Below are 22,155 nucleotides of genomic sequence, written 5' to 3'. Positions count from 1 at the left end.
ACGAAGTTCAAGTCCCAAGGGTTCAAGGGAGGTTTGACGGGCAGAATAAGCCAGGTCACCCCTTGTATAAAACCCTGGACTAAAGAATTAGTAGCAAGTGGTCTTTTGAAATAACAACGATAAAGATGAGACTTGGCCTTTAATAGTACTCAAAGCCAATTTAATTTCTACCCCTAATTGTAGAAAGGCAAGAATTCTGCCTATGATATATTTCCAAGGGTACCAACACCCTTGGATTCACACCAGGAAACATAAGCCCTCCAGACTCTATAATATATAGTTTTGGAAGCTGGCTTCCTTGCATTAATCAGGGTAGAGATAACTGACCCGGAAAGCCCACGTTTCTTCAGAATGTGGGTTTCAATAGCCAAGCCGTTAAATTTAGAGACCGTAAGGTAGGATAGAATATCAGTCCCTGTGAGAGCAGATCTGTCCGTAGTGGGAGGGACCATGGGCCCTCCACTGCCATCTTTACGATTTCTGCATACCATGACCTTCTGGGCCATGCTGATACCACCAGAATTACCGGCTTTCTTTCCAGCTTGATCCTGCAAAGAAGTCGAGGCAGCAACTGAAAAGGGGGGAATGCATAGATCAGTGAGAACTGATCCCATGGGGTCACCAACGCATCCGTTGCGCATGCTAATGGATCCCTTTGTTCTGGCCACAAAGTTGACTAACTTCATGTTGAACCTGGACGCTAGAAGCTCTACGGCCGGAGTCACCCATCTTTAGCAAACAGCCCAAAATATAATGGGGTGAAGAGACCATTCCGCTGGGAATAACTGCTGGCGACTCAAGTAGTCTGCTTGCCAATTCTCTACTTCCAGAATGAAGACTGCCGATAGGCACGGAACATTCCTTTCTGCCCAAGTTAGAATATGGTTCATCCCCCTCTGCGCTGAGAGACTTTCGGTGCCCCCTTTCGTGATTAATATAGGCCACAGCTGTGGCATTGTCGGCTTAAATCCTGACAAGACAATCCCGTAACCTGAAAGCCCAGGCCTTTAGAGCCAGACGTACTGCCCAAATCTCTAGGATATTGATGGGCAAGGTTCTTTCGCTTCTTGACCACTGTCCCTGGACAGTTGTACTTTCTAGTACTGCTCCCCAGCCTGAAAGGCTGGCATCCGTCGTTGCCACTTTCCAGATGACTGGTCTGAAGGATTTTCCTTTCAGTAGATTCTGGGTTAGTAAACACCAAGTGAGGCTTTGGGACACTCTTGGGGACAGCTGTATTGGTAAGTCTAAAGCTTGAATTGTTTTGTTCCAAGCAGATAGGATACTGTTTTGCAACAGTCTTGAATGAAACTGGGCATAGGGAACTGCTTCGAATGAAGCCACCATGGTTCCTAGTAACCTCATGCAAAGGCGAATGGAGGGATCGCCATTTGACCTGACCATCCGCACCTGCTCTCTTATGGAGTTGATCTTTGCCTGAGGCAAGAACACCCTTTCCTGGGCTGTGTCTATGATCAGACCCAAGTACTCCAGCCTTTTTAGCGGTATTAAGGTAGATTTCTCTAGGTTGAGAATACAACCCAAACTTTTAAGATAGTTGGTTGTAGTGCGTACGCTTTGCTCCAAATGAGCCACCGACTGATCTATTAGCAATAGATCATCTAGGTACGCTACGACTGTTATGCCCTGTGCCCCTAACCTGGCTAGAGGGGAGGCCAGCACTTTGGTGAACACCCAGGTTGCTGTTCTAACTCAAATGCAATGCCTTGGTGGGGGGGGTTTCCTCTTCATAATGAGGCTTTAGGATTCTGGCTTGCAGGTTTCCGACCCCAGGACTTCTTTTGAGCCTGGGTCTGACTCTGAGATCTTCCTCTAGAGTATAAACGGAGGAGGCCGTCGCCCCTGCGTAGGGGAAAGAGCCTGTTTAAATGAAGGGCATTTATACTTTCTTTTGACTGGCAAAAGAGTACTTTTCCCACTAGAAATTGTTTGGATATATTTGTCCAAGTTTTCTCCAAATAGTCACTCCCCATGAAAAGGGAACCCAGTTAGGAGGTCTTTACATGGTGCTTCAGCTGACCAAAATCTTTTAACCACGGGATTCTACGCATAAGCGTAAGGCGGGATGCCTGGTGAATAGAATTTTAATAGCATCTATGGCAAAGCATAGTGCTTTTGGTAGTTCAGCCAAATCCCGAGCTTGTTGTGCAGCAAGCTCTCTAAGAGCCTGTTTAAATCGGTCCTTTAGGGATTGACAGATGCTTATTGTAGCGACTGCAGACTGAGTAACGGCACCTGCCATGGAAAAAGTAGATCTTAACAGGGATTTCAACTCCTTATCTGTTGGATCCTTAAGCATCTGTGCATTGTCTACTGGACAAGTTAGGCCTTTATTCATATTGGAAATTGCAGCGTCAACTGCTGGTATTTTTCATTTTTTGGAGAATTTCTCCTCCAGGGGATTTGCAATTTTCTTAGGAAGGACAAAATGCTTATCTGGGTGATCCCATTCAGCAAAAATAAGCTGTTCTAGTAATACATGTGCAGGAAACGCATGCAAAGGTTGAGAGGGTTTTAAGGAACCCAAGGAAGAAACCGCACTTTCAGGACACTCCGTTAGGGGTAGCATGAAAGTAGAACGAACCATGTCTGTAAGAGATTGTATCAGCAATTTCTCAGATTTGAGAGGCTGAAAAGGCTCATCTACCGTTGTTTCCTCCGCAGAGGAATCATCGGTTTGTTTTTCCTCCTGATCGACTGAGGGCATCCAGAGATGTAAGGAAACTGATTGCGTGTTTACCATGGTAGCAAATCATTTTTAAGGTTTATATACACTTTACATTTCAAAATGGAATCCTAAAATGACAGGCAGGATTATAATTTGGCTCAGATCTCCATATTTAGTGACTTATTGGGCTCTAGTTCACTTCCTCATTACACAGAGGAAGCAAGACTTAACAGCATACATCACAACTTTAAAATGTAAAGAAGACACCCTGGGTGGATAAGACATGCAGTCTGTGCAGCACACAATGGAGAAAGTAGGGGTGGCTACATTGCACTGACTTTTTGGCTTGGCTTAATGGAGCATGGTTAAGTTAAGTCTGAGCCTACCATTAGTGTGCGCAGTCCCTGTACCCATAGAATAATTACTCACAGACATAAAATAAAACAGACTGCAGACAGAACGAACACTAATGCCACCTACACACGATCGGAAATGCCGCCGGCAAAACTCTGATGAGAGCTTTTTGTCTAAAAGTGCGACCGTGTGTATGCTCCATCGGTCTTTTGCTGGCGGAATTCCAGCCAGCACAAGATTGAGAACATGTTCTCTATCTTTCGGCCGGGAAAAGTTCCTATCCGAAAATGCGTTCGTCTGTATGCAATTCGGACGCCCAAAAAATCACGCATGCTCGGAAACAATTTGACGAATGCTCGGAAGCATTGAACTTCATTTTCTCAGCTCATCGTAGTGTTGTATGTCACTGCGTTCTTAACAATCGAAAGTTCAGAGAACTTTTGTGTGACCGTGTGTATGCAAGGCAAGCTTGAGTGGAATTCCGTCGGAAAAAGCATCCAAGTTTTTTCTGACAAAAATTCCAATCGTGTATACGCAGCATGAGTCTACCATAAAAGAGGAGCTCAAGTCTCTTAAGTGAAAATTAAAAGTCAGCAACTACAAAAAACTGTAGCTGTGGCTTTTAATAAACAGCCACTCACCTGTCCCACAATTCAGCAGTGTGCTAACCCCAGCCGTTTTCTCCCTGTGTCTTCTCTTGCATATATGTGAACCCATAAGTGTAGCCTTAGTGCCCATTAGTGCAGCTTATCGGTGCCCATTGCAGAGTGGGGATAAATGACAGAAATCATCCGCATGACAGAGTGGAGTTCTCAGGCTGTGACAGGTGTTGTATGTGAAAACACCGACCGATGTAACTTCCCGCCTCCCGTACTGGCATTGTGATAAGACAGCGCAGAGCGCACTGTTCCAATGCCAGTACGGGAGGTGGGAAGTTACAGCGATCTGTGTTTTCACATACAACACCTGTCACAGCTCGAGATCTCCACTCTGTCATGCGGATGATTTCTGTTATTGATCCCCACTTTGCACCGAGCGATGGCGGGCAACGGGTGGGATGAAGGCAGAGCTGGCAGAGAGGAGGAGAGAGGAGGAGAGAGGAGGAGGGAGGAGGAGGGAGGAGGAGGGAGGAGGAGGGAGGAGGAGGGAGGAGGAGGGAGGAGGAGGGAGGAGGCAGACACCACCTCCACGGGCAGCACAGGCCGGGGGCTGCGAGACCCCCTCCACCCACTACAGCGAGCAGGGCAGAAATACAAGGCCCTGCTCGCTTTTAGAGAACTACAGATGGGAAGTGACAAGGCCGCTGGCTGAGGATACAGGAGGAATAGCAGCCAGCGGTCTTACAAACAGGATATCACAAGGCAATAACGATTTTTCAGCAAGATCAGCAGGCTATTGCAGAGCAACTACAGAGCTCAGAAGAAGATGGATGGCATAGTTGGTGAAGGTAGATCAGCAACAAGGACATGGAAAAAAAAAATTTCCCTCGGAGTTCTGCTCTAAAGGAACAGGAACTTTATTTTTCTTTGGGGGGGTTAAACGCTTTAATGAATTTTGAGATTTGAGAGAGTGTGGAACCCCTGGATTGCATATCTCCAAGCTCCCTAAACACTGGGCCACCTTGCGATGAGAGGCCCAGGCTAAGGAGACCTACACTATTCTGATCTTCTACTTTTCTTTTTTGTTTCCCACTTTTTCTTTTTTTTTTCCCCCCCAATTTCTCGCTTCCTTGTTTTTAGTTAGGTTATCATATTGATAAAAGTTTTGGTAGGATGCTGAGGGGGATGGTACAACTTCCCCAATTGTACTATATTCTCGGGATCGGAACCCCCTTGGGTTGAGGTATCTGGACCCTTTTTAGATGCTAATGTTATATTTAACTATGTTCTGGGAATGTGTATGACCGACAATTTGCTGTAATGTCACTTGATAATTATTCATATTTGTTGAATTTTTGGGCGCCTAGTGGTCAATACCTGCGGGCTTATAGCCTTAGGAAAATGGTCATGCCAACAAGTAGACCTGGATTGCTAGGCCAGAAACTTCTTGTAGCAGCTCTTCTGTACAGCCGGTCAGGGCCTCTGATCACTTTGGTTAATGCATCCTCGATTTGATGATAACCTGATAATGTTCAAATTTAAGTTTTTTGTATTGTTCTTAAAATTGTAATAAAAATTATTGAAAAGAAAATTTAGAATATGACATTTATTTTAAAACCGCTAAGGGCCGGTTCACACTAGTGTGATGCCAGACATCGCTTGTAATTTGCACCGCATTGCTGTGCAGATCACATGCAATGCGAATTCAGCCAAACTGTATGGCGGTAATCGCATCGCATTCGGACCAAACTAGGGCTGAAACAACTCATCAATTAATCGACAACTAATCGATTATGAAAATAGTTGTCAACTATTTTCATAATCGATTAATCGGCCAGCCGATTATTTGGCCTGCATACAGAATGCATTATTTGTTTACAGTGCAGCACACATACAGCTCAGTACACCGTCCATACATGTCAGGAAGTGCCTGAGAACTTGTGAATGTGTGAGGAGCAATGCCTGATGGAACATGTAGTCCTGGGCAGGAAGTGAGTGGGTCTAAAAGCAGAAGTTTTTTTACCTTGCTATAGGGGCACACTATACTATAATTTGCAGCTTGCTATCGGGGCACTCTAAAGGCAGGAGGAGCCAGAGGCATCGGTGAGGAACCCCAAAAGAGAAGACTCGGGGCTGCTCTGTGCAAAACCATTACACAGAGCAAGTAAGTATAACATGGTTGTTTTAAAAAAAAAAATGACTTTAAAGACTGTGCAGGGAAGATCAGCATCTGAACCCAGAGAAGATGGAGGCTGATAGACTGGAGGTAATAGAAGGCATTACTATTACATTTAAAGTAAACTTTTACATGGAGGCAAGCCACATTACATGGGAGCAGGGCACATTACGTGGGAGCAGGGCACATTTCAAGGAGGCAGGGCACATTACGTGGGAGCAGGGCACATTTCAAGTGCCCCAGTGTGATTGGGATCTAAATAAAAAATGTGATCTCTGAGTTTGATGATATTTACCAGATTCAACCTCCAATAGTATATACAGTATATCTCTTCTGTCTGTTATTCTCAGAGTGGATTAGAGATTTTGCTCCCTAACCATATAGTTGATGATTTATATTTACCACTGCATATAGATTTTGAAGAATAAATTGCCTTTTTTTTAAACTTTACATATTAAATTATACAGCACACTTTAAGGTTATTATCCGATTAATCGAAACAATAATCGGCCAACTAATCGATTAAAAAAATAATCGTTAGTTGCAGCCCTAGACCAAACTTGTGCAGGACCCTTTTTTATCAGCACCAGAATCATATTGCATGGGTGTTCACACCCATGCGATTTGATTCTGCAAATCGCACTGCATTTTGCAAACTGATTGTGGTGTGTCGTTAACATAGACTCTGCAATTAGTTTGCATGAACAGGCTTGCGATTTAGATGTGGTGCAGATTTGCAGTGCATCTAGTGTGAACCGAGCCTCATATATATATATATATATATATATATATATATATATATATATATATATATATATATATATATATATATATATATATATAGAATCAAATATTTTATATAGAATCTGTTCGATTGTTCCAAACAGCATTCTTTTCAATTAGGTCTTCACATGACAACACACCAAAATATCAACTTCCAATGACATTTTTTTAGCAGTGATTTTGGAGCCATTTACAATGTTTGCTGTACTTACATTTGGCACGTCATTAATCAACTTGAACCAAAACCATTCAGGGTGTGGATATCCTACACATTTACAATATAAAAGAGCTTCTTCGCCTTCATTTTTGTTCTCACTTTTTTTATGCCCAGTGATTTCTGGAGCCGCTGAAAACAAGAAAACACAGCGGCTAAAACAGATATCCTTTATTTATGCCAGCATCTGTTCTCCTGCATAGAAGACTAACCAGGAAACAAACCTTCACTTCTTTGCAAGACCAAACTGAACTTTTAAGGCCCTACAATATAGCTGGGCTAAAATGAAAGCACTAAACAAAAAAACAAAAAAAAAAAAAAATTGTATAGGATTAGGCTTATGAAAATGTACTTGCCTTATTTTGTTGGCCAGCTTTAGTGTTGCACAACAGATGAACATTTCAAAAGATTTTTGTTACTAAACTCTTTTTTTATTAAAATAACAAAAATGTAATACTTACCTGCTCTGTGCAGTGGTAATGCTCAGTGGTCCCGATCCTCCTCTTTTGGGGTCCCCGGCGGCGATCTTGGCTGCTCCTCTGCTTGACTACCATACCACTGGCTATGCGGAGAGGTACTCCCCATGCTCCCGAGTTGTGCATGTTCGGAGCCACGCTCCATAGAATTACACAGCGGGACTTAGGCCTGCCCCCCACTTCCTCTGATTGACCCCAGCAAGAACCAATTGCTCCTGCTGCTGCTCGAGTGCTGTGTAAAGAGGAAAAGAGGGGAGAAAAGATGCATGCTTTTCCCTCTGGACGGCATGACATCTCTTTTCCCCTCTCTTCCCCTTCACACAGGGAAGAGGGGCACAGGGAGACTGAAAACATTTATTACCTTAATGCAAGCAATGCATTAAGGTAAAAAACATTTTTAGGTTTAGTAACACTTCAAACATTACTCTGAGTAATTGGGGGGGGGGGGGGATAGTCACCAAAAGAAAACTTGTACTGAGAGCTAAATTGTTAGCTGCCCCAACTTTCTGACAATGCCATTTGCCTGGATTATTTCTGGTTTCAATGCTTCCTTACTGACCCCTTAAGGGCCCTTTCACACTGGAGCGGTTTGCAGGCGCTATTGCGCTAATAATAGCACCTGCAAACCGACCCCAAAGTGCCGCTGCTGTCTCTCCAGTGTGCAAGCCCTCGGGGCTTGCACACTGGAGTGGTGCACTAGTAGGACGGGAAAAAAAGTCCTGCTAGCAGCATCTTTGGAGCGGTGAAGGAGCGGAGTGTATACCGCTCCTTCACCGCTCCTGCCCATTGAAATCAATGGGACAGTGCGGCTATACCGCCGGCAAAGCGCCTCTGCAGAGGCGCTTTGCGGTGGTTATTAACCCTTTCCTCGGCCGCTAGCGGGGGCGGTATTACCGAATGCCGACGGTAAAGCGCCGCTTACAATATCGGTGCTTTACCGCCGAAGCCGCCCCAGTGTGAAAGGGCCCTAAGAGTATGTGGAACAGGTATTCTGTCTGCTGCATACAAGCTTTCAGGTCAGAGACTAAAGTATTGATGCTAGAGATAGCCAATTAGCATTTTTAGAAGGTTCGGTTGTGGTCAACAAAGCTTTTTTTTTGCCAGATACTCACCAATTAGTCTGAAATCAGTTTTCCTTTGCAGGAGCAATTTAGCAGTGTACAACTTTCTCAGAATAGTCTTAAGCAGGCCTCTTACTACCGGATTTTTTGCTACCTTTACAAATTATTCAAGTACGGCTAGACGAGATGAGTGAACCACAATACGGAAGAAACTGATTTCCAATTATTCCAGTTTTTGATTCTCCAGAATATGTACCTGCTGATTAAAGCAATCCATGAATCCTGATTGCTTGGATTCACAAACCATGAAACTGAGTGAAAACTGTTCAGATCTAATATGAACAAACATAGTGAAGTGCGGGGGGATGAGCACAGGATTGACCACATTATTACACCTATGTTGAAAATAATCTTATGACCAATTTTAGAGATTGTTCCTTTTTACAAAGAACATTTAAAGCGGGATTCCGGGCGTTAAAAAAAAAAAAAAAAAAATTAAAAGTCAGCAGCTACAAACACTGTAGCTGCTGACTTTAAATAAGTACTTACCTGTCCTGGGTGCCCACGATGTTGGCCGCCCGAGGTCGACCCATCCCTCGGCTCCCGGCACCACCATCCTAGGTAAGGGAAACCGGCAGTAGAGCCTTGCGGCTTCACTGCCAGTTTCCTCCTGCGCACGCGCGAGTGGAGCTCTGTGAATGGCCCCGTGGTGTTCTGGGTACACACACAGTTCCCAGAAGACAACGGGGCCGCTCACCAAGGAGCAAAAGATGCCGTGGAAAAGGAAGAGGCGGATTAGTAAGACTGCCTAGCAGCAAGGGTTTAGGTAAGTTTAATTTTTTTTTTTCAGATTTTTTTTCAAATTTTTTTTAGGATTGTTGGTGTAATTTTTTTTTTCAGGGTGGCCCTCCACTTTAACTCTATTAAAAAAAAAATAATAATATTTGTCTTTTGAAAGACTACCTTTTACTTCAATGGTTGCATTAACTGATGGAGAACCGTTGGAAAAAGTAAATACACACAAATATTCTCCTGAATCGTCGGCTTTAGGTTTAGGGATCCTATAAACAAAACAAGCAGAGTACGATTAGTGGTAATAAAAAATATGGTTTAAATCACAACAGGTTTTAGAAAATGAATGCAATTCATATGTAATAGTGGATATAGTCATGAGAACATAAGGAAGCTACAGGATAGGTGCATATATTTATAAGAACTACGCTGTGAATAGCTCCCAAGCCCACTCTTAATTATAACTTAGCAGGCTGCCAATAGAATATACACCCCAGTGCTTCTAAATTTGTACAAACATAGATCAGCGCTAGCTTAGGACAACAATAATAAATATCAGTTGATAAAGTGTTCCAACAAATTAATGAACATACTCACATGAATATAGCAAAATTGTGAAAATCAAAAGTCCGGGGAGTCCGTGCTATACAATCCTCTTATTAATTACAAATAGCAACCACCACATGCCCAGTGCTCATCATAAAAAGGCTCACCAGAAAGTACTGGCCTCTTATAACAAAGTAGGTCATATAGTGCTAGACGCACCAGATGTTCGATGTGTCTTTTCTCCTTTTTTTTTATTTTTTAATATAACAGTGTTTTGAAGATGCACTGGTTTTATCACTCTATGGAGTAATATTGATGCAATAAAAAAGTGATTTGGTTTTAATGGTACTTATGTTAAGGCAGCATTTCATTTTGTTGAGCCAAGTTCTGTCCTGAGCTAGGGACCCCTTTTTTTTTCTTGTCCTGAAGTGGAGGAAAACTGGGAGGATTTTTTTTCGATTATCCAAGGATCGTGTATGTGACTCACTTTAAGGGTCAGTTCACACCACATGCAGTCCAGTGCGTTTTTGTTCTGCATCAAAAACACAGGAAAAGTAGGTTATATGGTTTCCACTGGCATAGTTCACACCAGTGCAGTCACTTCCAGGGCTTTTCAGCAGAAAAAAAAAAAAAAGTAGAGCATGCTGCATTTTTTCCTGCACTGGAACGCAGTAAAGCGCATCAAAACTGCACAGGAACCTAGTATAGTGAAAGAAAAAAAAATGAAAAAAGCACCTGGAAAAGCATCAAAAACACGCATGTAGAAACGGATCTGGAACGGATCTGGAGTGTGTTTTTGTGGTATGAACCTTATCCATTATATGCAGATAACCTGGAGTAATGCTACTCTAGTGTTCTCTCTGGTAAGCCACAGCAATATCACAGGATATGTGGTTATACATTTTATAAACTGAGTGATATTTATATTTAATACTGAAGTCTTAACTACTACATTATAGGAATTTTTTTAATCTTAATTCTGATCTAAAATGTCTCAGGAAGGAGACGAGTGGTGGAGCAAGGAGCCCGAGTGCTTTCACACTGGGGCTATGAGCTATCAGGATGTGAAAAAAATGTCCTGCAAGCAGCATCATTGGGTCAGTGGAGTGGTGTATACACTACTCCTCCACTGCTCCTGCCCACTGAAATGAATGGGTACCGCTGCCGAAGCGCCTTGGCAGCAGCGCTACACGGGCGCATTTAACCCTTTATTCACCCACTAGCGGGGGTTAAAAGAGCCCCGCTAGCGGCCGAATAGTGCTGCTAAAATGACGGTAAAGCGCCGCTAAAACTAGCGATGTTTTACCACCAACGCCCGCCCCAGTGTGAAAGCAGTTTAATGGTTTAAGAGAGATGCTGCACTATGGACATGTTTTTTGTTTTTCTAAATGTTGCCTCTGAGTCAAGGATTAAAGAAGGAGGTAAAGGCATGAAGTGGGAGTTTATGGCGTGAGACAGAAGACCGACCTAACATCTGGGGCGACTACCCCTTTTAAAAGGCCAAGTTCACTTTTTCAGGCAAAATTTCACTTAACAGAAGTCTTATCTAATGTTCTTTTGTGCCCAAGCCATCCCTATGTACCTCTCTCTTTTTTCACCCGTGTCCAAAATTTTAAAAAATGCATTGAGACCTGACTTCCTGTGCTATAATGTGACCATCCAGGAACATCATATCCCATCATGCACTGCCTTCCTGCATCACAAAATAGGGATTGTTTAACCACTCTGGGCAATACCTTCCTCATTACAATATCACTTATTTCCACCCACTTTTCCACTTCTTACTTTGTAGTGGCCACGCACCATACAGTTGTACAATTTCCTTTAGCTCTACCATCAACTATGTAGTGCAAGGGCATTGCCTGATAAAAATTTAATGGATGGTTTCTGTAAATCTAAATTTGCACAGAGATTGTACAATCAAGACTGCATAGTGTACGACCAGCTTTATACAAGTATATGAGATGGAGACATTAAACCGCCAATGCTCTTGTAATCCAGGTCCAGCTCAGGGAAGGGGAGGGTGTAAACACACCAATTTCACTATCCTGCCCCATTCACATAGTGTAGTGGGAGCACTCATTTTTTGGCGTTTCCCACAACATGTATAGGGCAGCCCATTCATTTCAATGAGTTGCTCTAAGCGCAATGATGACAAACGCATCACAGTAGCTCATGGGGCATTTTGGCGCATTGGGGTTTGCACATTTTGTTCAACGTGCTTTTGTCCTGTGTTTATGTACTTGACAAATGGCATTTTTCCTTAAATGTTTTGGGTGCCTTTAACAATTTAATGGAACTGAAAGCGCAACTAGTTCATGTTAGGTGTATAAAGGTGGCCAAACACTATACAATCAAATTGTACAATCTCCTTTAGATTTACCAAACCTATAGAAATAAGACACACACACACACAATCACTCTGTATCCAATCAGGCAGGTCCTTGCACTACATAGTTGATGGTAGATCTAAAGGAGATTACAATACAATCAGATTGTATAGTGTATAATGAGCTTTACAGACTTCTAGGGACACACTTCTACGTTTCCAATACTACAGCTCTGCTCCTCATTGGCTGTTGTGATCACTCAGCTCCAGCACACTTTGCCAAATGAACTATACAAGAAGAAGGTAACATAAAACAAAATCAGTAGAGGGCTGTGGATTCAGGTAAAGCCATGCTCGTTGATAATGAGTGCAGGTGAGTACAGAGGTGGGAGGGAGCAATCTCCTAGAGGGAAAAGAGCAGGTGCAGGGTGTGTGTTAAAGTAGAAGTTCACATTTTGCAACATGGTACATCCATATTCAGGGTGTAATATGTTACAAATCCACCAGCTTCCCGATGTGACAGGCTATCATCTTCCCCGGCTCTGTCATTCTCTGCAAAGAACCTCTGCCCATCCGGCCACGTAACTCATTGACAGAGTTCTGTGAATAGAAAACGACAAGGTCCGGCAGCCTTTGTGGCTGTCGGCTTGTAGTTCTCAATGAACCATCATGGTGCTGCTGAGAGCTGTGGTAGTTCATTGATGCTTCCTGTTAGTAGCTGCTTGGTCGTATGATGTATGGCCAAACAGCTTACACACAGAGTCTGCAAGAGCCCTGCATTGCCGATTGTGGGTGCAATGCTTTCCAGGCTCTCAAAAAAAAAAAAGAAAATAAATAAATGCACATTTTTTTTTTATCAGCAAAAACATGTGCTTTTTTTTTTTTTTTAAAGGTGAACATATCCCTTGATGAGGTCAGCTGCTGAACTACTTTCTTGCATTCACTAACAGTTTTCCCATTCCAATTAACAGGACGGGTAGCAGGAGGTAATGGAGTTTTCTATAAAAAAGACAAGTGGCTGAGGTTATGCCTGTCCTAGAAGATAGAACATTTTTCTTCTTTTCTGCAACAGAGGTACATTAATGGTATATAGGGAAGCTGGAATTTAGAAAAAAAAAAAAAAAAAAAAAAAAAAAAAAAAAAAAAAAAGACCTTACGGGGAAGAGCTATATGACCTACTTTGTCAAAAAAGGTCAATACTTCCTGGGGACCCTTTTTAAAGAGGAACTGCAGTCTGCTTACATAATTTGTAATAAAAAACATCTTTGCCATTCTGAAGCTTCCCTCCAACCACTTTGCATATTTTATATATACTGCGATCCTGTACTTGCCAAATATGCTACAGAAATCTCTCTCCACCAAGTCTGGCTGCATCCATTTTAACTGTGGGCAGCTGAAGCTGCTGTCTGTTCACTTCCTGGATTTACACAGAGACACACTTCAAGCTCTGCAGCTTTCATTGGCCCTCTTATGACTCACACCCCCCCCCACCCCCCACTCCCAACCTGGCAAACTCTCACGAGAGTGAGAGAGAGCTGTGCATGTCATAAGCCTAGGCTTTTTACCAAGAAACAGGAAGTGGGCTGTATAAGGTATTTACTGGCAGAAAAAAAAATGTTTTACTATCCAAAGTTAAAACAACGGCAGAAGATTTAAGTGATGGAAAGTTGAAAAATTACTGACGGTTCACTTTAAGATAAGCAATGGGCACATGGTGGTTAAGACAACACAGACTTTTGATTTTCACAAGTTCACTACATTCACGTGTATATTTTGATTGATTTTTTGGAATACTTCAACATTTATTCTTGTTTGTAGTCCTAAGCTAGCATTGATATATATTTGTACAAATAAAGGTGTATAATACACAATGCAGTAGCAAAATAATTTAATTAAAAAAATTATTGTTTGCAACCTCAAAACCGAAGCAATCAGAATTACAAAAAACATTTCAATTGGCCATGATCAAATCTAGCAAAAAGTCATACGTGTTCAATGTTGGTCAAGCCAACATTGTCTGGATACAGCGATTTGTCATTTCTGTTACATCATATAATTCCAGACTTTAGAAATGACCTGCATCAAATGGTCAACTGCATCAAAAATCAGTGCATGTATTTGTAGCCTATCCCTCTCAAGAGAGACCACGGTGTTTCAATCTAGAAAGCTTTGACTACCCCTTCCCAAATGTTTGGGCACTCACATTGCTGTTGGTAGATTTGTCTCAGCATATACATCAGGACCTTGCCATGCACATGTTATTTCAACATGTCTATACCCTGGAAATGTAAAGGCTATATGGCTATCGCACACTCACCTGTGTTCCATGGTGGAGGAATTTTTTTTCCGAGAGTCCGTTATCTCTACTCCATTCTTGGTCCAGTAAGTGACATTAACGGACCAAAGGCTTCCGTTTTGGGTGAGGTTACACTGTAACACAATGGAGCCAGGCTTTATCAAAACATCTTCACTGGCATTGATCGATGGCCCTGAAAGAGTAATGTGTCACTAGTGATAATTAATACTTTTAGTCACAAAACAAAGGCTAATAATTTGTTTTGGATAGTATATACCCTCCATTCACATCATGAATATGGCCAATTTCTCAAGAGCACATTTGATATAACACACAGGGACAATGACAAACAAATAATGAAAGCACAAATGTCAAAAGACAACATAAAAACGATATACAGTCAAGTCTCCAAGACTCAAAGCTCATACATTCATTTTAATATTTTAATGCTGAATTTCAATCCTGTAGATTTAAAGGCTTTCCCATAAAACAAGTGAAGGTTTAAAGGGGTTGTAAAGGTAAAAGTTTTTTCACCTTAATGCATTCTATGCATTAAGGTGAAAAAACATCCGACAATACCAGCCCCCCCCCCCGTTTTACTTACCTGACCCCACGAAAGTCCCGGGCTCGCCCCTGACATCCTCCTCGCCGCTCAGCCTGGCCGTTGATTGGTTACAGTGGATGAATTGAAAGCAGCGCAGCCATTGGCTCGCGCTGCTGTCAATCACATCCAATGACACGGTGCGCCGGGAGGCGTGGCCGAGTGATACAGTGAGCGGCTATGGCCACCGGCTGTATCACGGGAGCGCGCCCGCAAGCACTCAACACCATGCAAGGGAGCAAGTATGAAGGTGTTGAGTCTTTGTGGGGTTGAGCAGAGACAGCCGCCGAGGGACCCCAGAAGACCAGGTTCGGGGCCACTCTGTGCAAAACGAGCTGCACAGTGGAGGTAAGTATAACATGTTTGTTATTTTTTTTTTTTTTAAATATATATATATATATATCTTTAGTGATCCTTTAAATATTATAGGCCTTAATACGGCAAAGCAACTACATATCAGAATTGCTGCAGACAGGACCTGCTTCACTATTTTCATCAGTTAGAAAAGTGCCATAAACCAAATTTGTTATTATGCAGTAAAAGACCCAGGAAACCCAACATGTAGTTATTGGTATTGAAAAAAAAAAAAAAAACATTTATTGAAGACGTAGGAACGAATTTGCAAATAAACTAATCTAGCTTTTGTAAATGTTGTAATATTGTGAATAGCTGAACTGAAAAATGGATGCAGTCAATGGATGCAATGGATGCAGCAGCAGGGCTCAGGAGCGAGCATGCACAAGCGCCCTTATGGGAAGCGGCTTCCCATAGGGGCACTGGACAGAGGAGTAGGAGGTTCAGGTAAGCTCTGTGCAATTCCATTGCACAAAGCCAGTAAGTTTGGGATTATTTTTTTTATTTACATTTTTCCTTTATAAATCACTTGAATAAAACCTATTTTTATTACAAACCTTATTTTTGACCCAGTAACATCTGATGGGTCTCAGGTTTCTCTATGCATCTATGTATTTCTCTATGCAATGCAGGCAGGTTATGGCTGGGGGGGGGGGGGGGGGGGTGATGGGTGATCAACAGGGTGCTGTACGCCTGTCATCACAGCACACATCAGATCATGTATGAATCTCAGTATTCCCGATGCAAGCTGCGGGGTTGACTCCTGGGAGTAGTTATACAGATAGTCGGGGGGTGGGGGGGGGGGGAATTGTACTCCCTGTATATTCCTTATTTTTGGGGCCTACAGGATTCAGAGACATTTAGTTTATACTGCCACATAATATACAGGTTTTGGACACTGGCAAATTAAAAACCCAGGCTGGTATAACCCCTCCCACGCCATGCATGCCTCGGGTAGGCTTTTCCCCCTACAAACACCATGAAAACAATTTTACGGCGAGGACAAACTCCCATTTTCAGTCTCATTCATTGAATGGCACAGGTCAAAGACATTTGGAACATCCTTTCAGATTCCAGGGAGAGATAAGTAAACATAGGTCAAGAATGGGAAAACAAGCAGTGCCTGGAAACAAGATTGCAAAAGCCAAGATTGGACCCTAGATGGTAATCAGGGTCAATTTTGAGACCAGACCTAATTGTAAAAAAAGTCAGGCTATGCCCTACAGAATATTTTCTGTAATAAGTTTATTTCCTTGTACCAAGTGAAGTAAAAGTCTTCCACATGTTATAGTAGGTTTTGTGGGAAGGGGAATTCAGCTTTCTAGCTTTTCATAGGAATCACGGATTCAAAGAGGCCACTTATCCCTCAAGACCTGGGCTTCAACAGTCAGAAAAGAACAAAATCCCCTTGTGGTGGGCTTTTAAGGCACAAGAACTTTTACGGAAGTATATTTCAAATTTGAAAAGTTTTTTTATTCAATATAATCTGTACAAAACATGTATAAAAAGACATATAGTGTATTGGAACATATTTACAATGCTGTCACCATAACAGTACAACTTGTAAGCTAGTGGTTCTTGCACCCGACGCGTTTCGGAATACATGTGTAACTCTCCTTCAGGGGTATAATTAAGCAAGAATAATTTATGTTATGTATTGGGATGGCAGCCCTTTTCAAAATGTGCTGATTAAAACCATATGAGTGCAAAAGATGCTCATTTCTCATTTCTTGAGCCAGAATTCCAACAAAGATGGGGTGCCTCCAGGAGGGGTGCCCAGCCCAAAATGCTGACCCAGCTCCCCCACAACACACACCCCGGGAGGGTCAGGCCAGAGGACCCACTGAGGCCAAAAGAGGAAAAAGACCCTGCAGGTGGAACGTGAAATCAATTGAATGTGCAGGGGGATTTTTGTTGTAGAAGGCACATTCACAACTGTTGAATTTTTGACTGTTCGCTCTAGCATCCAGCAGTGGACTGATGTCAACAGTCATGGCATTAAAGCCTGTGACTGTGAAGCAGGGTGGTGAACTGGTCATTGGGATAGGAGATCCTCACAATCTGGAAAGGCCCACAGAATGTCTGATCAGGTCAGAGTACCACATTTGCCTGGTCCAGTCCAAAGCTATGAAGATTACTGAAATGCCTTCCATCTTGAACCTACAGAGCAGGTGAAAGTAATTTCAGGGGAGGATAAGCCTAGATCAGGCTGTACTAATCATGGAGGGCTATCAGAGAATCTACTGCTTCCTTCACAGATTCTCTGAACCACAAGACAAACCTGTCCAGTTTGTTGTTGGACCATGAGATCCACATTTGGTATCCCCTCCAGTTGTGACAAGTCCTGAACACTTCTAGGTGTGGCGTCTGTCTACAGAGGCCATAAAATTCCCCTGATGGGAGGTTATAACAGTGTGGTGGATTCCATGCAGAATTTTGGAGTCAGAATAAAGATAGAAAGGAAGATTGCCCCTTGTGGTGTGTGGTAACTATGAAAAGGTTGGAATAAAATCTATGAAACCTTTTAGTACAGGAACTGGAGCATTAACCCACTGATCCAGAAGACTTGAAAGGGCTGGATTAAGTTCTGTTAACTTTCGCAGTGACACAGGAAGGCTGAAAGGCAATAAATGGAGAGGTGGCTAAGAGCAGCCCTTAGAAACCACCTTACCTACAAAGGCATTGGAGAGGCTGTCTTTCCAGATGTTCACAAAAGCTGACAGATGTCTCCCCCTACTACAAAAAGTGGTAGTGGTCTCAGTCTGAAGAGGATTTGTCTGTAGGTTTGGAGGTCTAGGGTTTGCAGTTGAACTGGGCTTCTAAATTGGGTTTGGTCTTAAAGGTTGAAGCCTGGAAGTTACAAAAGCAGTTCTACTTGCCCTTAGAGGGAGGTAGGTCTTCCCAGCTTTTTTTTTTTTTTCCTTTAATTGGTTGAGCTTGATGGACTAGTGTCTTTTTTCAACTTAATTACATAACTATAAGGGCTAGGCCTCTTTTACTGGAGTAGATAAGTACTCTTACCCCAGTGACATCCAAGATTACAGGAGTTCAATGCAGTTTCAAAAAGACCTTCGGAAGATGTGCACAAAAGAAGCTTAACGTGCCTGTTTTACAAACCAACATTTCAACCAGAGTTTTCCTGCATGTGCATGGATAAGAGACTCATTCTGGCAATAAAACAGGATACATCCACTAACTCATCTACACAGTAGTGTAGGGTAGCCAACATGAGCTCTGAGCAGATCAGTGGGAAGGAAACTGGATCTTTTTTTTTTTTACAAGTTTCATCTATTCCCTTAATGTTTGACTTACTAACCTCATAGTCGTGGCAGCTTGCAATACATGGTCTGACAGAGAAAACAAGGGTTTTCAAAATTATTTTTCATTCTTACATTCAAAAGAATGTTTTACCTACAGAATCCTTAATAAAAGAGACTATTCTTGTAAAGAATATGCCAGTGTTTAAGACATGACACTGCTGGATTAACAGGGAGAACGGCCCACTTATTAAAAGGACTCCTCAAAACAATAATGGAATGAAAAATGTTTGGGAGATTTGAATAATTTATCAGATTTCCAGTCTCTGTACATGATGTCTTTTGCATGGGGTGTGCACCAGGAAATGTTTTTGAAGTCTTAGGGCCTTGTAACAGATCCCAGACAAGTAACAGCGCTAGTAGAAGTTACAAACTAGGAGCTATGGCAGATGCCGATGACTCCTCAGGGATAACATAAGGCAAAGATTTGAGACTGTCAGAACCTCTGCAGCAGAATCAAGAGGCTGCTTAAGCTGGAGGCAAATCAGATTCTGGAGGAAGGTGTTGAGGTACACTTACAGCATCTGCAGTTAGAGTCAGCAGGCTGAGGGGGAAGGCCATACCCAACAGTGCTAAAGACTCAAATTAGTGTTGGGACTCAAGCAGGGGAAATGAGCCAGGCTGTCAGTTTCAGGACCTTGAGAGGAAACACTGCAGGCTGAACTAGAACTGTAACAGTGTTTTGACCCTTTGCAAACCAAATGGGAAGAGGGGGGTGGATTCTAATAAAAGTTGTACCCGATGCGCAGCCCACACAGCCACACAGACTTGACGGGAAAAAAAATAAATAAAAATAAAGTGGTTAATCTTTCAGTAGAGAAAAAAAAATCCATTCTCCTAGGCCATTAGCAAAAAACTGAGGCAAAATGTGAAGGGTTGGTCAGCGTCCAAATCCTCCAATTGGCAGCAGTATAACCAAAATATTTCTGAATCTCTCAATAAAAGGAGAAACAATTCCATGCGGTAAATTTTTTATTTGCATACAATTGCAAGTTTATGTGAAAGCCACTGTATTTGCATGCAAACTGCCCTAGGTAACACCTACATATGATGCTGATCTTTCATGATTGAAAGAACTGAAATACAATAAAGGAGAAGGCCAAGGACTAAAAGCTGGGGTAGAAAAAGCTAGATGACGCTAGATGCCCCCCATATCAGAAAATGGGGTGGGCTCTGACTTGCTGCAGTTTCTAAACCACACTGAGAAGCTCGTGATGTGCAGTGAAGCTAGAGGAAGCAATTTCAGTACAGGAAATGAGCCGGTACAACCATGCAAGAATAAAAGGTTAAGCTGGAGTTTGGCTTTAACTGCATATAGTGAAAAAGTATTGAAAAAGTATTCACACCCCTTGACATTTTCCACATTTTGTCACTGGCACATTTATTTATTTCAGGTACTTGTACAGTGGCTTGCGAAAGTATTCGGCCCCCTTGAACTTTTCAACCTTTTGCCACATTTCAGGCTTCAAACATAAAGATATAAAATTTAAATTTTTTGTGAAGAATCACCAACAAGTGGGACACAATTGTGAAGCGGAACTAAATCTATTGGATATTTTAAACTTTTTTAGCAATTAAAAAACTGAAAAGTGGTGCGTGCAAAATTATTCGGCCCCTGTACTTTCAGTGCAGCAAACTCACTCCAGAAGTTCAGCGAGGATCTCTGAATGATCCAATGTTGTCCTAAATGACTGATGGTGATAAATAGAATCCACCTGTGTGTAATCAAGTCTCTGTATAAATGCACCTGCTCTGTGATAGTCTCAGGCTTCTGTTGAAAGCGCAGAGAGCATCATGAAGACCAAGGAACACACCAGGCAGGTCCGTAATACTGTTGTGGAGAAGTTTAAAGCCGGATTTGGATACAAAAAGATTTCCCAAGCTTTAAACATCCCAAGGAGCACTGTGCAAGCGATTATTTTGAAATGGAAGGAGTATCAGACCACTGCAAATCTACCAAGACCTGGCTGTCCCTCTAAACTTTCAGCTCAGACAAGGAGAAGACTGATCAGAGATGCAGCCAAGAGGCCCATGATCACTCTGGATGAACTGCAGAGAATTACAGCTGAGGTGGGAGAGTTTGTCCATAGGACAACAATCAGTCGTACACTGCACAAATCTGGCCTTTATGGAAGAGTGGCAAGAAGAAAGCCATTTCTCAAAGCTATCCATAAAAAGTCTTGTCTAAAGTTTGCCACAAGCCACCTGGGAGACACACCAAACATGTGGAAGAAGGTGCTCTGGTCCGATGAAACCAAAATCGAACTTTTTGGCCACAATGCAAAACGATATGTTTGGCATAAAAGCAATACAGCTCATCACACTCAACACACCATCCCCACTGTCAAACATGGTGGTGGCAGCATCATAGTTTGGGCCTGCTTTTCTTCAGCAGGGACAGGGAAGATGGTTAAAATTGAGGGGAAGGTGGATGCAGCCAAATACAGGACCATTCTGGATGAAAACCTGTTGGAGTCTGCAAAAGACCTGAAACTGGGACGGAGATTTATCTTCCAACAAGACAATGATCCCAAACATACAGCAAAATCTACAAAGGAATGGTTCACAAATAAACGTATCCAGGTGTTAGAATGGCCAAGTCAAAGTCCAGACCTGAATCCAATCGAGAATCTGTGGAAAGAGCTGAAAACTGCTGTTCACAAACGCTCTCCATCCAACCTCACTGAGCTCGAGCTGTTTTGCAAAGAAGAATGGGCAAGAATTTCAGTCTCTCGACGTGCAAAACTGATAGAGACATACCCCAAGCGACTTGCAGCTGTAATCGCAGCAAAAGGTGGCTCTACAAAGTATTAATGCAAGGGGGCCGAATAATTTTGCACGCCCCACTTTTCATTTTTTTATTAAAGTTTCAAAAATCCAAAAGATTTCGTTCCACTTCACAATTGTGTCCTACTTGTTGGTGATTCTTCAAAGAATAAAAATGTTATATCTTTATGTTTGAAGCCTGAAATGTGGCAAAAGGTTGAAAAGTTCAAGGGGGCCGAATACTTTCGCAAGCCACTGTATATCACCGTCAATTTACGCAGCGCTTTACATATACATTCACATCAGTCCCTACCTTCAAGGAGCTTACACTCTAAGGTCCCTAACTCACATTCATACATACACATACTAGGGACAATTTAGACAGGATCCAATTAACCTACCAGCATGTCTTTGGAGTGTGGGAGGAAACCGGAGCACCCGGAGGAAACCGGAGCACCCGGAGGAAACCCACACAGGAACAGGGAGAACATACAAACTCCAGGCTGGTAGTGTTGTGATTGGGATTCCAACCAGTGACCATTTTTATTGCTAGGCGAAAGTGCTATCCACTACACCACTGTGCCACCCATAATTGTGAAGTGGAAGGAAAATGATAAATGGTTTTCAATTTTTTTTTACAAGTATCTAAAAAGTGTAGGGTGCATTTGTATTCAGCACCCCTGAGTAAATACTTTGTAGAACCCCCTTTCGCTGCAATTACAGCTGCAAGTCTTTTTGGGGATGTCTCTACCAGCTTTGCACATCCAGGAGAGTGACATTTGTGCATATTCTTTGCTAAATA

At 42.4% G+C, this 22,155-nt stretch overlaps 1 protein-coding gene across 2 annotated transcripts in view; it reads right to left on the bottom strand.

Moving 5' to 3' along the window:
- Positions 1-22,155, bottom strand: part of NPTN (neuroplastin) — a 110,954-nt gene that overhangs the window by 37,167 nt on the left and 51,632 nt on the right. For both annotated transcript variants that reach the window (XM_073619081.1, XM_073619082.1), the window contains 3 exons: positions 14,337-14,508; positions 9,316-9,413; positions 6,814-6,947 (listed from right to left, as the gene is read on the bottom strand). In XM_073619081.1, coding sequence (XP_073475182.1) covers positions 6,814-6,947; positions 9,316-9,413; positions 14,337-14,508 — 404 coding nt within the window. The remainder of the gene's footprint in view (positions 1-6,813; positions 6,948-9,315; positions 9,414-14,336; positions 14,509-22,155) is intronic.

Source organism: Aquarana catesbeiana, linkage group LG03 (assembly GCF_042186555.1).
Source record: "Aquarana catesbeiana isolate 2022-GZ linkage group LG03, ASM4218655v1, whole genome shotgun sequence".
Taxonomy (NCBI): domain Eukaryota; kingdom Metazoa; phylum Chordata; class Amphibia; order Anura; family Ranidae; genus Aquarana; species Aquarana catesbeiana.
The sequence above is the reverse complement of the archived record's forward strand: the minus strand, read 5'-3'. Positions and strand labels throughout refer to the sequence as shown.